The sequence below is a fragment of the Pinus tabuliformis genome, chromosome 4_2, assembly GCF_031772625.1.
Source record: "Pinus tabuliformis cultivar Carrire ecotype Pingquan chromosome 4_2, CPIR1, whole genome shotgun sequence".
Classification (NCBI taxonomy): domain Eukaryota; kingdom Viridiplantae; phylum Streptophyta; class Pinopsida; order Pinales; family Pinaceae; genus Pinus; species Pinus tabuliformis.
The window spans coordinates 611,411,743-611,437,888 of record NC_142304.1 but is presented as its reverse complement, the minus strand read 5'-3'; the positions used below and the strand labels follow the sequence as shown (position 1 = coordinate 611,437,888).

Here is a 26,146-nt window from a genome sequence, read left to right as displayed (position 1 = left end):
ACTACAATTATTATAATAATTAAAATTAAAAATAAAAGAATTCATATATGTAAGGGTCGGCTTCTATATAAAAATTTATCAATTTTTAGGTTTATATATACTTTGGTTGGAAGATTCTTCTCTCAAGAAACTATCATTCATATTCTATCAATTTTGGTGTAATGATGGACCCCCTTTGGGGTTCGAAACATCGACAGAATGAACATAATACTCTGGATAATTCAAATCATGCTATATCAACACATTTCATCACAAGTTCAAGTTCAGGAATTAGACAACAACATAATTTTTCAAAATTCAATTTTTTCTCTTTCAAGAGGACATGAAGAACATGCGTTAGAATTTGTATTTTGAAAATAGCATGAAGAAGATGCCTTACAAATACATGAATAACTAAGATATTAATTATGAATATTGTATACAACTACAAAATTGAACAAAATTTCCTCCATAAGTGGGAATAATCGTTGGCTGTGACATCTCTGAATTCTTTTAACCCAGTTGATAGATATCACAGATTTTCCAAAGAATTGTAGGGGCTTACACCCATTTTCTTTGGAAAATAGGAGTATTTTTAAAGCCATGAGCTATGTATAATTATTTGTATATGTACTAAGGCTCGTCTCTAAGGTAAATAAGTGATTTTCACGAAAGTAGATTTAAGATCCTCCACCACAAGATCACCCATCATCCTAAGAAGCTCCATCAAAGAAATCCCACAGTCTAGAATTGTCCACCTCTTCTAGTAAAATATCTCTAGTGTTTGGGGGTCAATCTTTCTCGGGAAGGCTATAGAAATTAGCATAGCTCTACATCGTCATTCTATTTGGAGAAGAAAATGTATCCTAGAATATGACCTTACTTCTTTCTAGAAAAATTCCCTAGCATTTGATCAAAGGGATGGTTATGAATTTTTAAATTGCTTGATCATTAAACCAATCTTTCCAAGCCTCAAAAAAATTACTACTAGCCCACTCTATCCCAATATTAAGTTTGGAATGGCAAAGGGAATAAATGTATTTTTTGAAGGGACAATTGATGACGAGGTGCCAAATAGATTATTCCCCATCCTTGCAGAGGGCACACCAACTTGGTCCTTCCAAATGTCATTTTTGTAAATTTTTTCAAGTAGGAACCTTGTTTTCAAGTAGACGCCACATGAAGAAGCATGATTTTACTAGGAATTTTAATTTCCACGAGTGTTTCCACCAACATACTTGTTACCCTCTTAATTTGTGAGAAATCAGATGAAGATAACCCAATATTGGAGTATTGGAGCTCCAAAGGGTGAGTGTGACTAGAGAAGCTCAAGCTCCCTGCCAATCAACCTTATATGAGAGGAACAAATCTCTGCAATTAAGCCCCTCCAAGCATCACCATGTGCATTTGAAATTTCTATGTTTTCAGCAAACTACCATCCGTGTTCCCAAATATCAGTAGTGCCCATGTTCACCATCTCATTAAAATTATGGGTACCATTTCTACTAAGGTGGTCTACTAAGCTTGACGAAGAAAAAATCCTTCCCCACACCTAAACCAAGGTTCAATACTTACTTTTAATTTCTATCCATTTCTAATTTTCCACGAAATATCTTCTTCAATCAAAAGGAAAGAGTCAAGGAATTCCTCCTAAATAAAAGAGATGTTAGTTTAAGCTTTGTTTAGTTTCCCGATCCATTATTCGAGAGTCCCGAGGTGTAGGTATTTCTTATGTATCAGTTCTTCCATAGGCTTTTAATAGAAATAAACCTCTAGCCTACCTTAGTAGCAAGAACTTTCACAAATAGAGGGAGATTATTTAACCCCCACCCCCCCAAATCCTTGAAGACAACGATTTTTTCCCACTTGACGCACGACATAACAAATTGATCCTTTGAACCTTCCCACAAGAATATTGGATAGACTTTGCGAAGCTTTTCCATAATCCATTTTATGATCCATGTGAGTGTCATCCAATAGAAAATAATGGCTTTGAGGATGAATTTCACTAGATCAAGCTTCGCAACTATGGACAACCAATGGACACACATTATTTTAGTCTTTTCTCTAATTTTTCAACCATCTAGTTCCAATCTTATTTTCTATAACACTTTAGATTTAGGAAATATCGTAGGTATTTGATTCCATCATCCAAAAAAATATAGGTGTAGGGAAAAATCCCCATAATATGGAGATTTCCCTCCTCATTAATTGAGACCAATGAGATGGATGACTTGGTTGCATTAAGGTTTATGCTCATGGTGGCCTTGAAGAGACCCAAATCATAAATCATATTGTAGAAAATTTGCATCTTTATGCGAGCCATCAAAAAAATCAAAATATCATAAAAAACAATAGGTGTCTTAAACTAAAATTTTCTATAAGAGTAATATCCTTGAAGGCCTCTAATTTCTTAGCATTGTCTAATATTCTACTTGAGCCTTCTCCCACTAGTAGGAATAGAAGTGACGAAAGTGAACATTGTTGCCTTAGAACTCTCTAAGCATGGAAGAGGGGAGAAGCAACATCATTGATTAATGCCACGAAGGAAACTGAGGTTAGACAACTCATAACCCATTGAATGAAAGGTAAACTTTCCTCCTCATTAACACAACATGGGAATAATTGAGCTCATTTTTTCACAAATTTCCTTCCAATAATTATCTTAAACAACCTCTCTCAAGTCCTTCCACCACCAAACACTATAGGAAAATTCTTTCATGTTTATGCTCAAGCTTCTATCTTATGAAAATATGATACCACTTGATACTTGATACTTGACACTAGCGATAGAATCTAAGCCTACCTACAAAATTCATGATGTTATAACAAAGTGCACTGCTTCAGACATTCTTATTGATGGTCACATAAATTAATAAATACCAAAGAATGGGAATTTTGGATCATAGCTCTTGTACAAGTAAGTTCTAAACCTACTAAAACTAATATTTAGAGGGTATTAATCACCTCTCATTTTGTAATACAATCTATTTCATATACATTTGATATTTATCCTCTTGGGGGTCTCTATGCCTTAGTGTTGAATCTGCTAAGACTTTTTTACATGACACTATCTCTAGAACATAATTGGATAGTTTTTGTTGTTTAAATAAATCTTGAAGCTATGCAAGGAGAGGCATATTTATAGTTTCTAAGTCTCCTCTATTTTTGCAATACGAGTTATTTCACATACAGTTCAACTTGACTCTCTTAGGTAGCTCTATCCCTTTGAACTAAGTCTTATGTGCATACGTTGTTTTCATTGTCTCTGATACACGTGGGATGCCCTTCAAATAGGACCCAAAAAATACTTTTATTTTATGTTTCCTCTTAAATGTTGTCACGTTTCTTATATGGTTGGATGATGGACACTCTAGTGGTTCAACTTCTTCAAGTAGTCAAAGTCAATTCTCGTTCCTTTTGGAATACCACCTTTCACTGGTCCCTCTCTTTGTAAGACACCTGGACTCACAAAGACATACCCCAGAGAGTATTGTCTCAGGAAAAATATGGTCATGTGTTAGGCACCAGTAGGCACAAACGACATGTTTAAAATCTTAATCTATAGAATACACTTAAAGAGAGTGAATGTGCTTCTTATCTTGGTGACCTAACGTTCCCTAAACTTAGAATTCGAGGGACATGGGACCTGCTTGTTTACGGTTGGATGAATGCATATGTCTCAACATGGAGAGTTTTATTTGTATTTTTACCAATTATCTTTCTACAATTTTTAAAGAGATATGGTTAAATATTCTCCAATTTCATTTCTTGTAAATCCCATTTCATTTTCTCCCTATTAGAGATTCCTAAATTCAGGAAACTCTTGAACAATATTTCCCTCTATAATAATTGCAATAGTAAATTATTGTATTGCAATTGATCCTATATTGACTTCAGAGAAACTCTCTGGAAATATTTCACTCAATATTGGCTTACTAGAGTTGTATACTTTTAAATAAAGCATGCTAATAAAATATAAAAAAAATACAACAATCTCATTAGACAAAATTTATTAATAAATTTCCAATCGTTTAAAGGTGTTTTCAATAGGAAAACATACATATGCACACACAACGGAAATATTTCTATGACACACTGTAAATAACACAAATACATATCAACAATTCAACCAATTAACACCAAATTTACCTGCTAAAGTAAGTTTTATTTCGAATTCCCCCCCTTTAATGCTTACATTATTATATAAATCATAAATTACAAAATAGAGAACACATAGTACAAAAACATAACTAACCTTTGTCTCACTCGACTTCATCAACACTCACGTCCACTCTGGAATCTCACAAACACTGCTCTTTCTTCATCACCACTTATTAGAGTTATTAATTGAACACCATTTAAAACATGCTTGCCTCTTCACATCATTGATGAACTTTGCAAGATCAAAAATATTGACAGCTCGCCTTGTTGGGGCTTCTGTGATAAGTTTTATCAAGTAATGAAACACTCTATGGACCTTCCACCATATTTCATATGTTTCACTTTTGGCTATTTGTCAGTGGCTAGGATGGAGGTTTAAATACTGAATGTATTCAAAAGATGATCTAACAACTTACCTGTCTAACACACAAGGATCTCATATCATAACATGTAGTCAATGTTCAGGGGTTTCTGAGCACCAAGAACAACAAACCATAACAATTTTAACACAATCAAACTATTGATGTGTCAAGGGTTTTTGAGTGTCAAGAACCACTAATTTGAATTATGCAACGCTATTCAATAATTGGTTCTACACCTTTTACAAACCAAAAAATATACATAACTTGGATATAACGTACATCATTAATAACTTAAAATATTCTGAGAGGTTTTGCATTGGAATCATCATCACTATCATAATTTGAGAAGTCCTCAAAGCTATCTTATTGCGAGTCTTCAAAAGTAGCTATGTTAGCATATTCTTTTAATTTTCCATTTAAGAGATATTTGGCATGAGTTTTACAATTAAGTGTTGTGTGTCCATGTTTTTGGCAATAAAAACATTTTACTGGGTTCATGTTTTTATTCACCCTACCCCTAGATAATAGTGTCATCTCAGGTTGTGAATTGTCCTTTGCATCACCTATTTTCATTCTCTTATCTTCTTCTAAGAGAGGTGCTATCATTTCATCTAGTGATTTAGAAGAAAATTGACTTAAGGTGAAAATAGCATTCTCATAATTGGAAGTTTTGGGGAGGTAAATCCCCTCTGCGGACAGAGGCGATCCCACTAGCCCAAAATGGGTCTAGCAACAATAAATTAACGCTACCATGCAAGTTCCTAGTTGCAAACTGAAAGTGGATTATGAGAACCAACCTGGAGTCCAACGCTAGTGTCGTAGAAGAGTTGATACTTCCGTTCCCTTGCTCCGGCAGGCCACGATCCTCACGATCTCTGCGAATGGATACCTGCACATGCAAAGAACGAAGCAAATACAAGCATAAAATCCACTAAATACAACTATATATCAGTCAGAAAGGAAATAGATCAAACATTATCATAATGAACAATAAGATCGGAACCATAATGATAGTCGTTTGTTAATGAATAATCAACAGAGAAAGATACAACCAAAGTTCTGACGTTGAATCTCTCCTCTGGCTGGGCAAGCAGCTATACATGTCTTGCAATAGACCTTCTCTCTCTCTCAGACTTCCAGCAGCATAACCTCCCTATGCTCCAAGACTCTTACTATCGCTCGAGACAAGCGTTATCACTACTACTCAAAAACTAGCTTGTCAAATGGATGAGGACAGACTTTTATAGATGGAGAAGGGGAAGAAAATACAATGAATCAAGACACCCATTATGGATTGGCATTATCTCCAAAAAGCCGTTGTGGATAGATGTAAGGGATAGATGATGACTCTCGACATCTAGAAGATGAGCTTTATCCTCAAAAGACTTCATGACTTGAAGGGAAAAAACATTTGGGCGCGCGTTTGTTAAAAATCTTTTCCAAACTTGGTTGGCGCGGGTGTTACTCTAAGACAGAGTGCCAATGGTCGCACCTTCTTTTGAGGATCTCGTTCACTGGCACGGGTATTACATTGTGGACCCGCGCTAATGGAAAAAGGGCACTTTTCAGGGATATTTTGCAGGAGGTGTCTTCAGGGCACATGAAGTCCATACTTAGGGGAACATAATGCAAGTATTTTTAAGTTATGTCACTGCTCACAGGTCCCGGAATGAGTCCTCCAAAGTACGGGAAAGGGGTAACAGGGACGGTGACCAATGGTGACAAATTACCGTGTAACAGATGCCCCCTAAAGCACGAGGCCCGAGAGAGACAGAGGGGTGAAATGCTTTACAAGAACACATGTAGCTGCCGCCGAGATTCTGCATCGAGAGATACAACTGATAGCTCAAGTACATGATATATGTGGTATGGTCGCAGCCATCCATAAGAGAGTACATAATAATCTAGATCCATAGTATGGGCGCAGCCATCTGGTTACGATCAATGAATCAACTCAGGTATGGTCGCAGCCATCCAATGAATGAGTCATGTAACAAGAATCACACCTGGATTACAACAGAAAAAATCCAGGGTCTTGCGCTCCATCTCAACCAGAAAAAAAGTACAAGTTCAAGCATTCGAATATATGAGCTGAAGTCGAACATGCATGAACATCTTCTGATTACCAGTCAATATTGAAAATTGTTAACAGACGTGAGAGGTACCACCAATAATGACAATGGCCCTCAAGGTACTATAGGTATAATCTACGGCGTGCGAATAAGTGATCTGATGTCGAACACCTGTAGAGTCATTCGATCGGAGGCCAATGATGAAAACCTCACGTCGAACACGAAGAACCTGCCATTGGGGCATGCAGGCTCCAAGGCACCGGAAGGGAGTCTCTAGATCAGCTTCCTAGATAATGAGCTGAAGTCGACAGGAAGTGACCTTGATCGAAGGTGGGACATAATGTTTCCCACATCATCGACACGAGACAGAGAGATAATGTTGTGAATCAGGATTATGTGAGCTATCAGAGGGAGGTTGTTTTTCTGCAGAGGTCAACTTCTCTTGAACATAGCGGCGGCACGATAGTGGAATTGGCAGTATTTGACATCAATGGATCAGAGGTCATGGTGACGAGGCAATGAGCAGATGAGAGGTCAAACAGGATTACCCAAATCCACGAAGGTAAGTGAAAAATGCGATGAGATATCCCCACCCAGGCACGAAAGTAAACAAGTGTCATGTTCAAGAGCGACATACTGCCGACACGAAAATAATTACGGTTCCATTTTTCCCCCACCATTTCTGGCGAGTACCCCAATTATTTTTAACAAGCTTGATGGGGATAGCATATGCTTGTGGTGTGTCATTTCGACAGAATCCGATGTCATCAGGTTTCAACGAGTCTGACAAAGGAAGAACTCGGCTTCTTTTCATGTTTAGAGAGTTTGAAAAGACAACAGAAAAGGAAACTCCAGGGGTGTCATTTTTCTTAACGTTGTGTCTCTCGAGCCGTAAAAAGTATAAAACAATGCTCGAAAGAACCGCCCGACCATTACGATCGAGGAGTACTTTTCATAAATAGTGATTTCGACTTGAAAAAGTAAAAAAAACGATCAAAACCACGTTGTTTCGTAACCATTAACGAGTTTGAAACGAAAAAAGCCCGGTAATCTTTTTATGTTTTAACGGTCGACAAAAAGAACTTAAAACGACCGCCCCTTGTCAACGTTTAACGAGTCAAGAGGAGTAACTCAGAAATATTTTCGCCTTTAAACGGTCAGAAAAGAGCTAAAAGCGGACCTCAAAGTAACCTTTTCACATGTTTTACCGAGCTTGAAAAAGTAGAAAAAGGAGCTCGTTTCATCGCTTGAGTTGCACCAACACCTGTTATCATACCAAAAACAGCGTAAAACCCATTTTGATATAAATATATTCAAAAATACCCAAAAAATAATATTTTTTAATGTATTTTTAGGTCAAAAAATGCTATAAAATAGTGAAATGGTAAAAAACAAATTCACTTTTTACTTTTCACCTTGTGAGTTTACCATTGGAGGGTTTTGGGTGCAAACTTCAACCGTTGATTGTGATCAATCCAGGAAAGCAATCGAGCCGTCGTTTGGAGCAGGTAAGAGTTCTTGTCCTTAGCTTCATTTTCATTCCATTTTTTTAGCTTTTCATCCATAGACGGATCCCCTGCAAGGGGATTTGCAAAATCTTAGGGTTGTGCCATTAGCGCGGGTTTCCCACTCGGGATCGCGCCAATGGGATTATTTTCCAAAAGGGGGCGCGACTATTTTGAAAACAGTCGCGCCAACCACTCGACCTAATTTTCCCATGGATTCCACCGTTGACTTTGCAAATTTCCTTGGATTATGGTTTCACCAGTGATCTAATGATGGTATTTTCGACTTTATGCTTGCAGGGATTCGTCAAAATGGTTGTATAATGGAGAGAAAGAGAGCATGATGCTATAGATGCTCTGGAACTAGAGGATGAAGCCTGCATGGATGCTTTGAGGGACTGCAACTTAAAGAAGTTTTTCCTCACCTCCTATTTGCGTGCACAACCTGAGCTACTACGATTTATCGTGGATGCTTGGGACATAGAGGATCAGGTATTCCGCTTGAAAGATCAGACATTGGAGTTGGATGTTTTCGATGTCTATTTTATCACTGGGTTATCGTGGAGAGGTGCACGACCCATTTTGACTGGAAGTAGGCCTTCCGGGGAAAAGATGGGGGAGGTGATGGAACGGGTTTGTCCGGGGGCACAGTTTGGATTGAACAGTGCCAAGGTAGATATCGTCGCAGTTCCAGACCTAGTGCTACGGGTGATACTATTCACTATCACACGGACGGCTGGTGTACAGGCGCCTCATGAGGCCAACAAGAATCATTTACTGCTGGCAACCGAGTGTCTCCAGCCTACTCTGTTTGATTGGGCCAGAGCTGTGACTACAAACATCAAGAGGCAGCTTACGAAGTGTAAGCGCGGAGGCAACAAACAGTTCGGGTATGGATCCATTGTGGTATCCTTCTTCTTGGAGCGACTACCGATTTTCTAGATTTAGGGAGGTATAGTGGCAGATCCAGTGTTACGGGAACCGAGGTTGGCTCGATGGGCAGCACTGATGCCTAGAGGAGGAGGGGGCCAGCAGATGGCCTGGAGGCCCGAGTTCTTCATATGGCTTCGTCACCAGATGATCGTTATAGAGGACTGGCCCTATGCGGGCACCGATTTTACAGGAGACCTAGATCTCCCATTGCCTGTGGGAGAAGACTGGGAAGAGGAGCTTGGTAAGAACTCTTTGTGTTTTTGATGTTTTTTATGTATTTAGTTTTTTTGTAATACATGCATGTCTCTGACAATAGCTATATATATGTATGCAGATGTTGGTGCAGAGCGACCAGATGGTTTGTCTCATGTAGCATGGAGGGTACAACCCGCAGCCAACCCTCAGGTAGAGGGTGGTGTGGGTGAAGAGCTACTACAGAACCTTGAGGGACTCACTCGATGGATTCCAGACTATGCCAGATTGGCGGATGTGCCCTTCGCGTACCAGAGGCACATAGTGGGAGTACCTACTCGCGTCCACCATCTGCTGAGACGTTTGGTGCGAGCGGTGACATGCTATCATGAGCATCACCGTGATTAGACGCCTAGGTTTCATTTTTGCATATTTTTGAGAGACATGTTGTCTTCGGCCATATGAGATTCGGACATGTATTATTTTTTTGGACTATGTAATGCGCACGACGTAAAAATTATGACACACACGTATATATATACATATGCCTATGATTTATTATTGTGCTTTCATGTGCTTGTTTTTATAATATTTTGATTACAAATTACGCAAATGTCTATCTAATACATGATTAGCTAATGCATCAGATAATGTGTTTAATTGTCATGGAATATGCTGATATGTGATAAAATCAAATTTCCTTTCTAACAATCTCACACGTAAATACAACCTTAGAATGCGATGGTCTCTAACGGAATATTGCCCGTTGAGCTGGTGGACGACAAGTTGAGAGTCCAGGTTCACTACCAATGCACGAATGCCAAGATTAATTGCTTCAGCAAGTAGCTCGATTACGGCACAATATTCGGCGACATTGTTAGTGGTACGACCCAAACACACACCTTGAAAATCTATCAGCTCGCCATGAGGATCATAGATCACCCACGCTGCAGAGGACAGGTTGCGAGTACTGCGGCAGGCACCATTAGAGAAACCAACATAAGGTGCATCAGACATCTGCACAAGAAGCGAAAGGCACAATAAGTGGCAGTTACACCTTTAAAAATGACACACATACACACAACACACTTGCTAGAGTACATGTATGTACAAAATAAAATTTACAAGTATCATGCATAGTACTTTTTCAAATACAGCCCGTTTCGGGGCTTCCCAAGAGGGTTCCCTTCATAATCAATTAGCTCGTAGGCCCCTTTTTGCAAAACTTTCTTGACAATGTAAGGGCCTAGCCACATAGGCTCGAGCTTTCCTGCTCCTAGCTTATCTTTTGCCTGATCGTATAGCAGGACTAAATCTCCCTCAACAAAAGAACGTGGATGTACAGTCTGATCGAAGTGAGTCTTGAATCGCTTCTTTTGTGTTTCGATGGCCAAAGAGGCCAAGCGACAGGTCTCATCTAGCCGTTCCAGGTAAATAAGGCGTTCTTCTAACGGAGTAGTGTTGGGAAGTAGCTCGACAACCAATTTTAATGAAGGGATTTCACATTCGATTGGAAGGGTAGCCTCTAGTCCATAAACTAGTTGAAATGGAGTGAAACTAGTGGCGTCCTTCACGGAGGTTCGGTAGGCCCACAAGGCAGGGAACAACATCAAATGCCAGTTAGACTTATGCATGCCAACGGTACGCTGAAGCATTGTAACCAAAATCTTATTGATAGCTTCAACATGGCCATTGGACTGAGGGTAGTATGGAGTTGAACTATCGTGCTGCAAGCCTAGCTGGGTTTTTAGTTCCGACATCATATGATTACGGAAATGCTTCCCGTGATCAGTGACGATGGCTTGAGGGATGCCGAATCGCGAGATAACATGGTTGAATAAAAATTGCGCCGCTGTGTGATCATCTTCAATCAATGTAGGCATCGCCTCGGCCCATTTCGTAAAGTAATCGACGGCAACGATAATAAACCCATGCCCCCCTAGCCGAGTGAGGGTTACAAGTCATATAATCAATGCCCCATTTTGCAAAAGGGTTGTTTGGTCAATTTAGTGATGTCTAAATTGCAACTTTTAAATGTCAACCCGGGGCTCGTAAGCTGAGGAAGTGAGGTGTACTATATGTACTTAGGTAACTGTTTTCTTAGTCTTTTGTCGTTTTTAGCTTTTTTAAGTTTTTTTTCGAATGTATCTTTCCTACTGTGATGTGATGGAAATGTAATGAAGCAAGTGAAATGTGGATGATTGTGGTGATCTCTAAATGATTTCTCAAAACTTAAAAAGTATTCTACAAGAAATATTGAACAACAACTGCAATAAAATCAACTCTTAAAGGAAAATAAAGACATCAAATAAAGGACTAATGACATCGGCCCAATATCTCTGCTGCTGAATGAAAATGAAAATGAAATCTATATTAAATCCAACTAAAAGTAAGAACAACTGTCTCACACTATTTCAACTCTTCAACTTAATCTTTTCTATGAAAAGATATCATGAAATGTTAAGCAATGTGAAATCTAAGTGAAACTACATAAAAGAGACTAGTCACAATACTTTAACTTTCTCTTAACCTTTTGCCTTTCTGCTGAATTTTTCATGTAAGAAACAATTATGAATAAGTCAAGTAATGTGAGTTATAAAGCAAACTAAATGAAGCTATCCTAAGTGATATTTTGGCTCCCAATAAAGTTATTTGATTATGGAAAAGGAACCATCAATAGATGAACAACTTGATATCTAAGAGCAGAAAGTAAATATGCAAGTTAAAGAAATGACAGTAAGGAAAATCAAAACTGCAAAACAATGAAGGTCAGCAACATAGACAAGATGATCACGCATGCCACTAGTTATGAAAAGAAAAGAAGGAAAACTGTCCTGGGCTTGGCTAAGAAACCTGCATAACACACTAATCAGTCATGAACATAAAAGTGCAGAAATGTAAATCAACAGAAATCAAAGTTTATGTATAGCTAATATACATGTTGAAAATAAATAAAAACGCAGCAATTTAAAAGACATTTGTACAACTAATATACATGAAACAAGAAAAAGAAATGCAAGAAATTAAAGGTTACTGTACAGGGCTTCAGTAAACAGGGGCCCTCTGCCTACTTCAGCCGGTTCAAGGAGCAGTTATACACTTAAATGCAAAACAGTCTTCTCATGTATTGAACATCAAATGTAAAGTACAGTGGGGAGCTCAAAATTACATACAAAATGATTACAAAAACGACTAACTCTACAGCATTCAAGGACTCTTTATTTATAAGGAGAAAGCAAACTACTTTAACGAGATTTATGCTATTCAACCGGCTGTTTAAAAACATGTGAATCCTCTGCGTCCCCGGATCTAGGTAACTGTCATCGTGTTCATTCAATCTGGAGAGTATGGCTGTTGGATTCGTGCTTCTAGATTGTCTCCGTGGCTGAGGATGATGCCACCTAGCTTCACGTGCCCAAAAACAGAGCAACGCAGAGCCGTGCCACCGCTGAACACTTCTGTTGACTGGTATTTGCCTCCTCGTTGACCGCGGGTTTTTATGGCTATTCTGGGTGATCTGGAGGGACACGTCCCATGTCCTTGACTCCTGAAACTCGCCCATGTGGCTCATCTTCTCGAAGGACACCTGTAACATATCATTTAATAAAACAGCTGTGGAATCCTGTGCTGGCTGCAGAAACCTGGATCAGCTGCGGAAACCTGTGTTGGCTGCGGAAACACAGCACTCTGAACCAAAATTCTAAACCAAACAACAGTCATTAGCATAGTTAGAAAACCATGTAAAAAGTCCTAAAATACAATGACTTAAGCAACTTGATGGATGAAATGAGTGGGAAAAGAAGGAAATGAATGGGAAAAGAAGGCTGAGAGGGTGTGTAAGGAGGTACAGGTTCAAGGCTCTACATACCCCCACTGTGAAGGGGTTGCATGTCCTCATGCAACCAAAACTTAGTTCTTTTCCTCAATCAATGTACTCTGATGCTTCTGCAAGAACATCCAGCCTTCTTCTCTTTCTCCTTGATGCCAAAATGGTCCTTGGTTTCTTGACTAGACACGTGAACTTCAAATTAATCAATGCCCTGCTCAGCTTCTTACACTTTTTCTTCAACTTTCTATTCTTCTTCTGCCACAGTCCTAAGTGAAGCATGGTATTTTCATGGACAATCTTGTCCACTTTACTTTGCTCTTTTAATGCTTCATTTTCTTGTTTAATGTGCCTGTTTAGGATTTCTAGCTCAAACACTTCCTGTTTTAAAGACTGCACTTGTGCATCAAGTGGCAAGGTGGTGCTTGGTCCTGCAGTTGATTTTTCCAAGGACTCTAGGTAGTTATATGCTTCCTGCTGGTTGGAATCTACCCCAAGTGTTTTTCTCGGCCTGAACTCAAATTCTGGTGAAGGAGGACTGTTTTCTCTTTCCTGCTGAAAAGGGCTTTCCTCACGTGGAGGACTTGGCTCAATGATTTGCTGAGTTGGAGATTTCTCGAGTGTCTCTTTATCCAAATCAATAAAATGAGACTTTTTTTCTTTGGTTTTATTCCCCTTCCCTTTTAGCCTAGTGCTCCTTCTCAGGTATGGACTAGTGCTCTCTTTCTGGGCACTCTGTTTTTCTTTTTGTTTTCTCTTTTTGATGGCAGCAGCATGAAGATGTGCTAATCTATCGGCCAGAGTTTGAGACTCTTCTTCTACAAATGGTTCAAGGGATGGATATGTCTCTTGAATATTTATTTTACCTTTGTCCTTTTTCTGCTTTTTGTTTCTAGCTCCCTCCTCTTCTTCCTCCTGAACAGTTTCCTGAGTGTCTACTGTAGGAAGGTCCTAGGCTGTAACATTTCTTTCTTTCCTCCTACTTCTTTTTGGGATTTTTGGGGAACTGCTGGCAGAGGCTTCAGTCACTTCTTGCAAGTGATTTCTGATCAAAAACTTTTCCCAAGTATCGTTATTATTTTTCAATTGATCTTCAATAAGAATTTTGATGAGCCCTTGATGGTAAAGGTGGGATTCAATATGGCCTAAATGTTTCTGAACAGTAGAGCTCATTTTCTTCAGGCTTGCTAACAGAAAGTAAGGTAAATTAAGGGTACAAACTTCCATGAAATTCATCATTATCCTGGCATGATACATGTACATGGTGCCAAAATGACCCTCGCATGTAATAAACTTCTGAACATGTAATAACAGTGTAGACCAGTCCTCTTTGATTACATGCACAGGAATTCCTTTAGTAAATATAGAAGTATCCATACCTGGGTTTTTGAGCATGACTTTCCATCCTTGATCATCCATACCTCTATTTTTAAACCATCTATCTCCCTCTTGTGGTAACTGGTTTCTGCTGCTATTGTGGCCTCTGTTATTGTAAATTTCAAATCCCCTACCTCCACTACGTGTCCATTAAAGGACCGAGCAAAAGCTTTAGTGACTTCCTTATCATAACCTCTGAACTTTTGAATGAATCTCAGCCACCTTGCTTTCTTTAACGACTCCTTCATTTGAGGATAACCCTCCAGGTACTTTGGTCCCTCCGGTTCAGCTCTTAGTAGCTTTCCCATTCTCGGCATTAAATTCCGACTGAGAATTCTACTGCGTATGAAGGTTCAGGGAAAAAGCGAGCTGATTACGGGATTCTTAAGGTAAGTGGAGTGGCCGTAATCGAAATGCAAAGCGTATGCAGTGACTGTAATCAGGGTTTAGAGCAAAGCTATGGAGTTGCAGCGGAAATGGAGAGTAGGAAATAGTATGAGTACGAGGGAGTAAAGGATAAATAACAGAAACGAGTTCAATGCATGCGGGAGTGGAGTGATAATGGCAGAATAACGGCTGAGTCCTTTTGGGATCAGATGACTTACGCCACGTCTCAACGTTGGTTGCGGAAATTATGGTGGAGGATAGTCGTAGTACAGTAGGTCACTTCTTCCACGTACGGCCAATAAATGAAAGAGCAGCCCCATTTCGAGTTTGAATTAATAGTGATTATGGGACCGTTAGAAAGGAATGAGGTGGATGGATTATCATCGTGGAAGAGGAGTGATATGGATCTTGCCGTATCAAATCATTGTATTTAGTGGAATTTCCATGATCTAATAACTATGCATACAATGACATTAAATTGTTATTTGGTAGAGATTTTGATCATACCTTTGGAAGTTTGCCATTTGTTGATTAAGGCTTCTGACCCATTATTGCTCTTTAATCTTGCAGATGCCTCATATATTTGCTGCCTTTGGTGATGATGATGCTAACCTTTGACTGTGATTTTTTTTTTAAAACAGAGTGATGCTGGTTGTAGAGACAGAGTGATGCTGGCTGCGGAAATCGTTTCTGGCTGCGGAAACTGGGGCTCGCTGCGGAAACGGTTTCCAGCTGCGGAAACTAAGACAACACCCCTTTAACTGCACAAAGATAGTTAGAAAAAAGAACTAACTAAATGAAAATAGTCCTGAAGGGGACTTTTATTGATGGAATGAAATGAAATGAGTGGAATGAGATGGAAATGAAATGGAGTGAAGTGGAATGGAGATAAAAATGAGATGGAGGTGAAGTGAAATGACAAGTGAAGTGGAGTGAAGATGGAAAGGAAGAGAGATTTTTTTGGAAAATATAGAGTGTCAGGTGCCCCCGATTTTCACTCTACATTTTATGTATAAGACTGCCAATCCATGATTGGTTTTCAGGATTATAAAAAGTTTTTTTTTTTTTTTTCAACTGAAAGAAACAAAAACTAGGCTGATGGAGGAGGACTCTTCCCCACCAGCCTCATTGCAGAATTTTCTTGAAACATTTTGACAAAGTCCTCTTTTGAGAGTGGCTTATGATAAATTTTCAATATGTGGCCATTCACAATGAGAGGAGTTTGAAACTCATCAATAGTCTTGACTCGAACTGCTCCATTGCTAAAGACTTCATCAATCTCATATGGTCCAAGCCAATGAGTCTGAAATTTCCCTTTGAAGTCTTTAAACTTGGAATCAAACAGTAACGCCCAATCTCCCTTTTGAAACTTTTTCTCTTTGATATATCTATCATGCCACTTAGTTCTTTGGTGCTGAACTAGATCAGTCCTTAAAATTGCATCTTGTCTTATTTCATCTAGCTCATTCAGCTGCTCCATTCTGTGCTTTTGGGCTTCTGATAGATTAATCCCCAACTGAACTGCCATCTTGAAGGTCTTGACTTGAAACTCAATGGGGAGCAGGACTTCCTTCCCATAAACAAGTTCATAGGGAGAATGTCCTGTTGTGTTCCTCCATGTAGTTCTATAGGCCCATAAAGCTTCAGGAAGACTTTCTGCCCAATCTCTTCTGTGGAGATGAACAGTTTTGGTGATGATGCTCTCAAGAACTTTGTTTGTAGATTCCACTTGAACATTTGCTTGCAGATGGTATGGAGTAGATTTTATGTGCTTGATTTTGTATTCTTCCATCAGCTTCTCCATCAAGTTAGATGTAAATTGACTTCACTGATCTGTCACAATTTCTCTTGGGACACCAAAACGAGTAAAAATATCCTCAAAAAGAAATTGAACAACCAAATTTTCAGTGGCAGAAGGCAATGCCTTGGCTTCTACCCATTTAGTAACATAATCAGTGCAAACCAATATATACTTCTTTTGTCTAGATGTTGGATTAATAGGTCCAATGAAATCTAAAGCCCATTTTTCAAAGGGTTCGATGAGTACCTGTGGCTGTAATGGCACTTCATTTGAAAGAGTTGGTCTCCCAACTCTTTGGCAGCTGTCACACCTTCTAATATATTGTTTTGCATCTTTTAAGAGAGAAGGCCAATAATATCCTAAAGAAAGGATTTTATAGGTCGTCCTCTTGTCAGCAAAGTGTCCACCGCACGGTTCATCATGACATGCCTTAAGGATGTCAGGCATTTCATCTTCCCGAACACATCTTCTGACCACACAATCTAGCCCTGTTTTGAACAATTCATTAGAAATCCATGAATAATTTGAACTCTCCTGAATAATTTTCCTTTTCTCATTAGGAAATAAGTGTGGAGGTAGCTTCCCTGTAACCAAATAGTTAGCAATATCTGCATACCAAGGAGTTTTAGTAGTTACTGCAAACAAATATTCATTTGGAAACTTATCCTCTACAGGAGAATCTTTGTTAGTATTTTGGATTCTAGACAAGAAATCAGCTACTGTATTTTGTTTCCCTGGTCTATCTAACACAGTAATATTGAATTCTTGTAAAAGTAAAAGCCATCTTGTAACTCTGACATTAGTAACAGGTTTGTTCATGAGATATCTAATTGCAGAATGATTAGTATGGACAAAAGTTTCATAGCCAGTTATATAGTGTCTAAACTTGTTGATTGCATGAACAACAACTAAGAACTCTTTTTCAGTCACAGTATAATTTAACTCAGTAGGAGTCAAATTTTTACTGGTGTAGTAAATGGCATAAGGAACTAAATCCTTTTGACCCAACACAGCTCCTAGAGCTGTATCTGAAGCATCTGTAGAAATATGGAAAGGAAGTTTCCAATTTGGCCCTCTCAAAACGGGTGCTTCAGATATTCTTGTTTTCAAAGTTTCAAATGCAGATTGACAGTCAAGATCCCAATTGAATTCACAGTATTCTGTAAGTAATTTGAAGAGCGGAGATGCTATCTTGGTGAAGTTTTCAATAAATCTTCTATAATATCCAGTAAATCCAAGAAAACTTCTAACATCTTTTTGACAATTTGGAATAGGTAACTTGGAGATGACTTCAACTTTTGATCTATCAACTTTAATTCCATCTCCTGAAATATGATGTCCTAAAACAATCCCTTCAGTAAACATCAGAAAACATTTTTCATGACTTAATGAAAGATTTGTTTCTTTACATCTTATAAGGACTTTTTCCAAATTTTCTAATGCCTCTTCAAATGAATTACCATAAACTGTAAAATCATCCATATAGACCTCTACACAATCATGAATTAGATCAGAAAAGATTCCTAGTACTGCCCTTTGAAATGTTGCGGGTGCATTACATAATCCAAAAGGAAGTACTCGGTAAGCAAAAGTTCCCCATGGACAGGTAAATGTGGTCTTGTCCTGATCTTCAAGTTCTACCTGAATCTGATTGTAACCACTAAAACCATCCAAAAATGAGAAATACTTTTTGCCTGCTAAAGTATCTAATACTTGATCAATAAAGGGCAAAGGAAAGTGATCCTTCAAAGTTGCTTTGTTCAATTCCCTGTAATCAATGCAAACCCTCCATTTACCATTCTTTTTAGGTACTATAACCAAAGGAGAAACCCACCGGCTATCTGAAATGGGGTAAATGAAGTTTACATTAAGTAACTTTTGGAGCTCTTCTTTCACTATCTCCCTAAGGTTTGGATTCATCCTTCTTTGAGGTTGTCTGATTGGTCTACTATTTTCCTCAATGTAGATGTGATGAATGCAAGTCTTAGGGTCAATACCTTTCATATCAGTATACTCCCATGAAAATGTAGTAGAATGTTTTTGCAAGATTTTGGTTAGATCCCCCTGTTGTGATTTTTCCAAGTTTCTGTTGATATTCAATGTTTTTCCTAGAAAAATCTCAATGGCAGAACTACCAAAATCTTCAATAGAGAAAAGAGACATTTGTCTAGATGATAGACACTGAATGTCAGAATCCAACTGAAATTGTGTGTGGTCATATTCTGAAGATGGTTCAAAGTTTTCTAATGTGTTCACAATTTGACTATCTTCACTAATCTCAGAAATGGTAAAGACAGGTTGTATAGTATCTTCATCATCAACCCACTCATTATCTCCTATTTCTGTAATTGCTTTTGCTGGAGGATACAGATTGAACTTCTTTGTCGAATTACCATCAGAAATATACATATCCCCAGACTTACAACTTATGAAAGCATCAGTTGTGGCTAGCCAAGGTCTTCCTAAAATAAGAGGATGTCCTCCTAGATTACTCTTGGGAGTTAAAATCATGAAATCCACTGGATATTCCCAAGAGTCTAAGGAGACTGGAATGTCTTCTAATACACCATCTGGTTTAATAATTGATCGATCTGCAAGTTGCAATAAGGTAGGTGTAAAAAGAAGATTAGGAAGATTTAGTTGTTCCATAGCCTGTCTACTCATGATGTTGATAGCGGCCCCTAAATCAATCAAAGTATTTGGTATTTATACCCCATTGATATGTGTTTTAACAATTGGGCTACCGGGATCTACATATTTCTGCATAGCAATTTTTCCCATCATGATATCTGCAATTTTCCCTACCAGGTGGATCCTTCTGGTATCTCTTGGTTTCCTTCCTGGTCTTTTAAGACTCAACTCCTTTATTGTTTTTGCTAGAATAGGAATCTCTTTAATGGCTTGTAACAAGGGAATCTTGATACAGACATTCTTGAATTCATCTAGAAAATTATAGTCAGTCAACCAAATTTGTTTTTCCACTCTTTTGTCAATTTGTAATCTTTCAGGAAAAGGAGGTGTGGATAAAGATGCAGGTTGCTCAACTATGGGAGTTGTGGGGGTTAATTCTTTTTCTTTTTCTTTTTGAGTGTTTGGGTTTTGAAGAGATGCTTCATAACCCTTATTGGCTTCAAGAGACTCTTCCTCAAAAATGTTTTGCTTTTGAGCATTTATAGAAGGTTTATCTAGGACTCTACCTGATCTGAGTTGTACTTCATTAAGAGGAACAATCATATAGGTAGGAAATTGTTGACCTTCCATCATGTAAGAATTTTGAGGGTTTTTATTACTGGGGTTTGGCAATGGCTGAGAAGGAAGTTGATTTGACTTTTGTTGGAATGGAAGCAAGAGTTGAGAATTTGGATTCTGTTGAGAAGGTTGTTGTTGTTGTTGTTGTGGAAATGGCAATGATAGTTGTGGATTTTGATTTGAAAGTTGTGGACCTTGTTGGTTTTGAAAAGATCGAGGATATTGGTAAAATTGAGCAAATCTCCCATAAGGATTTTGCATACCTTGTACCCATGCTTGAAAAGGATTTTGAGGTTGGGACCAAGGTTGTTGCCAAGGATTCCAATTTGGTGGGGGTTGAAAATTCATAGAGTTGCTAAACCCTTGATTTTGTTTCCCCTGCCAAGGTCTCCTTGCAACAAAACAGAGAGATTCGATTGTATTTGGATCTTCTTGAAAGACAGCTTTGAGCCCAGGAATTCAAGGACAATCCTTGGTCTCATGATTCTCTGAACAAATTACACATGTTTCTACAACTTTTGCATCCAAGGGACATTCCCTTAGAGCATGTTTCTTCCTACATTTTGGGCAAAAGATGGCCAAAGCCTCAGCTTCTGCTTTCTGTTTATTGTGAATCTTAAGGGTGTCTAGTTGTTCACTAAGACTCCCTAAGATGTCAGTTTTGAATTCATCAAGCATGTTGCCAATATCAACCCTACCTACTGATCCAGTTGCAGATTTGTTTGCTCTGATGAGAGAAGGATCTCTAGGCCCTTTTTGAGTTTTAGATTTCCCCCTTGAGAGATGGACACATAGCTCTGCTATATCATTGAGTGAAAGTTGAGATATATCTCCCTTCCCCATCGTGTTCAAAATATCTATCCATTCATCTCTTATGGCTTTTAATAGAAGGGATTTCAAGGTTTCCTCATCTAAGTTATTCATTTTTGCTCTTTTCAGGTTGTATTGAAATCTTTCAAGTAAATCCTCCAAGTTTTCATCTTCTCTTTGCACAATTTTGAATACCTCATCCTTGTGATTGGTGGGCATACAATAGTCCAGGTACCTATCCAAAAATGTTTGTTTCATATCATTACAAGACCTAACGGATTGAGTGAGTAATCCCATGAACCATTTCAAGGCTTCTCCTTTCAATGTTGAAGGAAACAGTTTGAGTTTTTGAGAGTCTTCCAGATAAGCATAAGTTCGACACACGACTTCAAACTCAAATAGAAATGTTTCAGGGTCCTCATTCCTTAACCCATGGAAGTTTGGGAGGACAGATGGTGAGATGTTTTTCATGGTGGCTCGGGAGTCCTCATCGACTATAGGAAATCCAAATGAGTTATCTCCATCCCTATTTCCCCCAATTTTACCTCTACCTCCTCCATTGGTTCCTCCTCCTCCTCCTCTACCTCTACCTCTACTAAATCCAGTTGCTCCTTCCTCTGTCATGGTAGCTTCCCTAAAGACTTCAGAGTATTCTAGTTCTTCTACAAATAGTGAATGAGAAGGAATTTCTCCCTCTTCTTCAGATGATTCTACCTCTTCAATTACAATTTGTCTTTCTGTAGAAGGAAGGAAAGGATCTCTTTCTAATTCAAATTCGATGGAAGGTGTGGGAGAGTCGACTCCTGCCTCTTGAATTCCAGGAATCTTAGGGCTAGGAGTGTAAGTTGGAGATGATGGAGGTGTCTCTTGTCTATTCCTTGAAGTAGATGGACTTGTAAAAATCGAACTCTTGGCTCTAGCTAAAAACCTTCCCCTAGAATCTCTTGCTCTATGCATGTCATTTTTTTTTTTCTTCAACTCGGGCTAATAATTCTCTTTCTGATCTTCTAGGTCACTCTAGGTGTAAGAAGAGAGCATGCTCAAGAAACTATTAAACCAATAACTTTCTCTTTTCTGATCCTCCAGATCACTCTAGGTGCAAGAGGAGAGCATACTTTGAGAGGTTATCAATTTTCCTTCCTTGAAATTTTCTTAATTTTTTTTTTAGAAATTGGCTACCTAATTTCACTTCCCCGGCAATGGCGCCAAAATGTTTGGTCAATTTATTGATGTCTAAATTGCAACTTTTAAATGCCAACCCGGGGCTCGTAAGATGATGAAGTGAGGTGTACCATATGTACTTAGGTAATCGTTTTCTTAGTCTTTTGTCGTTTTTAGCTTTTTTAAGTTTGTTTTCGAATGTATCTTTCCTACTGTGATGTGATGGAAATGTAAGAAAGCAAGTGAAATGTGGATGATTGTGGTGATCCCTAAATTATTTCTCAAAACTTAAAAAGTATTCTACAAGAAAGCTTGAACAACAACTGCAATAAAATCAACTCTTAAAGGAAAATAAGGACATCAAATAAAGGACTAATGACATCGGCCCAGTATCTCTGCTGCTGAATGAAAATGAAAATGAAATCTATATTAAATCCAACCAAAAGTAAGAACAATTATCTCACACTATTTCAACTCTTCAACTTAATCTTCTTTATCAAAAGATATCATGAAATGTTAAGCAATGTGAAATCTAAGTGAAACTACATAAAAGAGACTAAAACTACATAAAAGAGACTAGTCACAATACTTTAACTTTCTCTTAACCGTTTTCCTTTCAGCTGAATTTATCATGTAAGAAACAGTTATGAATAAGTCAAGTAATGTGAGTTCTAAAGCAAACTAAATGAAGCTATACTAAGTGATATTTTGGCTCCCAATAAAGTTATTTGATTATGGAAAAGGAACCATCAATAGATGAACAACTTGATATCTAAGAGCAGAAAGTAAATATGCAAGTTAAAGAAATGACAGTAAGGAAAATCAAAACTGCAAAACAATGAAGGTCAGCAACATAGACAAGATGATCACGCATGCCACTAGTTATGAAAAGAAAAGAATGAAAATTGTCCCGGGCTTGGATAAGAAACCTGCATAACACACTGATCAGTCATGAACATAAAAGTGCAGAAATGTAAATCAACGGAAATCAAAGTTTATGTACAGCTAATATACATGTTGAAAAGAAATAAAAACACAGCAATTTAAAAGACATCTGTACAACTAATATACATGAAACAAGAAAAAGAAATGCAAGAAATTAAAGGTTACTGTACAAGGCTTCAGCAAACAGGGGCCCTCTGCCTACTTCAGCCGGTTCAAGGAGCAGTTATACGCTTAAATGCAAAACAATCTTCTCATGTATTGAACATCAAATGTAAAGTACAGTGGGGAGCTCAAAATTACATACAAAATGATTACAAAAATGATTAACTCTACAACGTTCAAGGACGCTTTATTTATAACGAGAAAGCAGAATACTTTAACGAGATCTATGCTATTCAACCGGCTGTTTAAAAACACGTGAATCCTCTGCATCCCCGGATCTAGGTAACTGTCATCATGTTCATTCAATCTGGAGAGTATGGTTGTTGGATTCGTGATTCTAGATTGTCTCCGTTGTTGAGGATGATACCACCTAGCTTCACGTGCCCAAAAACAGAGCAACACAGACCCGTGCCACCGCTGAACACTTCTGTTGGCTGAATTTGCCTCCTCGTTTACCGCGGGCTTTTATGGCTATTCTGGGTGATCTGGAGGGACACGTCCCATGTCCTTGACTCCTGAAACTTGCCCATGTGGCTCATCTTCTTGGAGGACACATGTAACATATCATTTAATAAAACTGCTGCGGAATCTTGTGCTGGCTACAGAAACCTGGATCAACTGCGAAAACCTGTGTTGGTTGCGGAAACGAAGCACTCTGAACCAAAATTCTAAACCAAACAATAGTCATTAGCATAGTTAGAAAACCATGTAAAAAGTCCTAAAATACAATGATTTAATCAACTTGGTGGATGAAATGAGTGGGAAAAGAAGGCTGAGAGGGTGTGTAAGGAGGTACAGGTTCAAGGCTCTACAAGGGCCGACGGTGACAACAGGGTGCAATGGAGCAGGAGTTTCTCGCATCTTCCGCTGGTATATCTGGCACTGATGACAAGAGCGGATGGCAAGAATGCAATCCTTAAAGATAGAGGGCCAAAAGTAACCAGCACGAAGGATTTTCTGGGCAGTGGCATATCCGGACATGTGACCACCACAAGCACCTGAGTGGCAGTCATTCAAGACACACTCAGCTTCCTCGAGAGTTAAACATCGGCGGAGAACAGAGTCGGCACCGAGGCGATCTAGCGTATCCCCAATGATATGGTATGGTTGAGACTGATGACGAATCCTTCGTCGAGCGTCTTTGGACACACCAAAGCGAAAGGAGGACGTTTGCAGATATATAATGATATCGCCGTACCAGGGATCAAGGGTGCTAATGAGAAATAAAGTCTCATCCGGAATTTGATCCTCTACGTGAGAGGTCGGGGAAAAAGATGGCAAAGAGCAAAGTAACTCAACAAATACAAGGGATTTCTTAGACTTGGCAGTGGTAAATTCCAAGTCGAACTCTTGGAGGATAACAATCCACTTTGAGTACTTGCCCCCCAGCAACTGGCGTGACAAAATATACGTCATGGGGTTACAATCAGAAATCACGGTAGTAGTGCGCAGCAAAATATAATGACGGAAACGTTGGACAGCACAAATGACGGCCAAAGCCAACTTCTCGACATAAGCATATCGAGTTTCCGTGTCTAAAAGGTTGCGGCTGAGATAATAGATAACATGCTCAGTGTCATCATCGTCAGTTTGAACGAGAACCATGCCGATAGTGGTGTCGGCGGCGGCCAAATACAGAGTGTAGTCACGATAATAGTTCGGAGGACGGAGCAATGGAGCAGAAATAAAGAGACCCTTGAGACGCTCAAAAGATTCCTGAGCAATGGTATCCCAATGAAAAGGGACATCGCGCTTGAGTAATCGTGTGAAACCCTTGGCCACCTCGGCATAGTTTGGAACAAAACGTCGTAGAAAATTTGCTTTACCCTACAAGATTTGCAATTGTTGTAAAGAAGAAGGGGGAGGGAGATTCACTGTAGCCTCGACTTTAAGGGGATCCAAACGGATTCCTTCCCAGGAGACGACAAACCCGAGAAGTCGGTCGGATTCAATGCAGAAGACACATTTGTGAGGGTTAAGTCTGATTCGGTAGTATCGACAGCGAAGAAAGATCTCGCGAAGGTCAGTAGGGTGGTCCTGACGTTTGGCTGAATGAGCAGGGAGATCATCCAGGTATGGTTGTACAATGTGTCGAATGTCATGGAAAGCATAAGAAATTGCACGTTGGAAGGTAGCACCAACATTTTTAAGACCGAAAGGGAGCTTCTTATAGGAAAATGTGCCCCATGGACAGATAAAGGCGGTCTTGTGTTGATGAGCGGGACCAATATTGATCTGGTTATATCCAGAAAACCGGTCCATAAAAGAGTACATTTCACTTCTAGCACACTCGTCAATAATTTGATCAATGAATGGTGTGGGAAAATTATCTTTAGGATAGGCCCGATTTATATCACGATAATCGACACAAACACGGATTGTACCCTGTTTTTTATTCACATGTACGATATTGGAAACCCAATTTGTGAGCGGGATAGGATAAATAAAACTGGCTTTAAGAAGCTTCTCGACTTCGGCCTTAATAGCTACAGCCTTTCGGGGGTGTGCAGGGCGTAAACGTTGACGAACAGGCTGAGCACCTGGGTACGTGATTATCTCATGCACCACTATGCTAGGATCAATGCTGGGCATTTCTTCATAGGACCATGCAAAGACGTCACGAAATTCGTGAAAAAGATTGGAATAAAGTTGAATCTCCTTCGGAGTACAAGTGACTCCAATGTGAATATGCTCGACAATCCCTGGTTTCACAGAGATGTTGATGGGTTGGGTTTGCGTAATGTTCGCCATATTTCCTTCTGAGGACACTTGATAAACTTGGATAGGTGTTTGAAGGATTTGAAATGGGAGACAAGGAGCAAACCGCTCGAGATCCTGAGGGGCAGGGAGAAACGAGGAACGATGATGAGAATCATGCCAAGTAGGTTCCTTGAGAGACATGGTCTCAATAATGGCTTCTTCGGAAGGGAGTGTTTCGTTTAAAGGGTCCGAGGAAGTCTCATATACAAGCCCTGAAGATGGAGCGAACGAGTGAAGAACCTTGCTCGAAGGAGCAAGTTCAGAAGAAGGAGCCGATGCAGCAATGATTTTGACATAGTTGAGCTCGGCAGGACTCAACGGCATTTGGTCGCCCCACAAATCTACTTGGTCGGTGGGAGGGATGATCCACGGATCAGAACAAGTAGTAATCATATTGACAGAAGCGACGTTAGGAGGGGGGAGTGGAAAAACACCCATAAGGGTGGGATCTTTGAAAAGTC

At 39.1% G+C, this 26,146-nt stretch overlaps 1 protein-coding gene across 1 annotated transcript in view; it reads left to right on the top strand.

The window, feature by feature from the left end:
- Positions 1-26,146, top strand: part of LOC149170788 (glycerophosphodiester phosphodiesterase GDPDL1-like) — a 66,428-nt gene that overhangs the window by 16,058 nt on the left and 24,224 nt on the right. The window contains exons 8-9 of the mRNA XM_089425728.1: positions 9,206-9,256; positions 9,350-9,573. Of these exons, the coding sequence (XP_089281854.1) occupies positions 9,206-9,256; positions 9,350-9,573 (275 nt within the window). The remainder of the gene's footprint in view (positions 1-9,205; positions 9,257-9,349; positions 9,574-26,146) is intronic.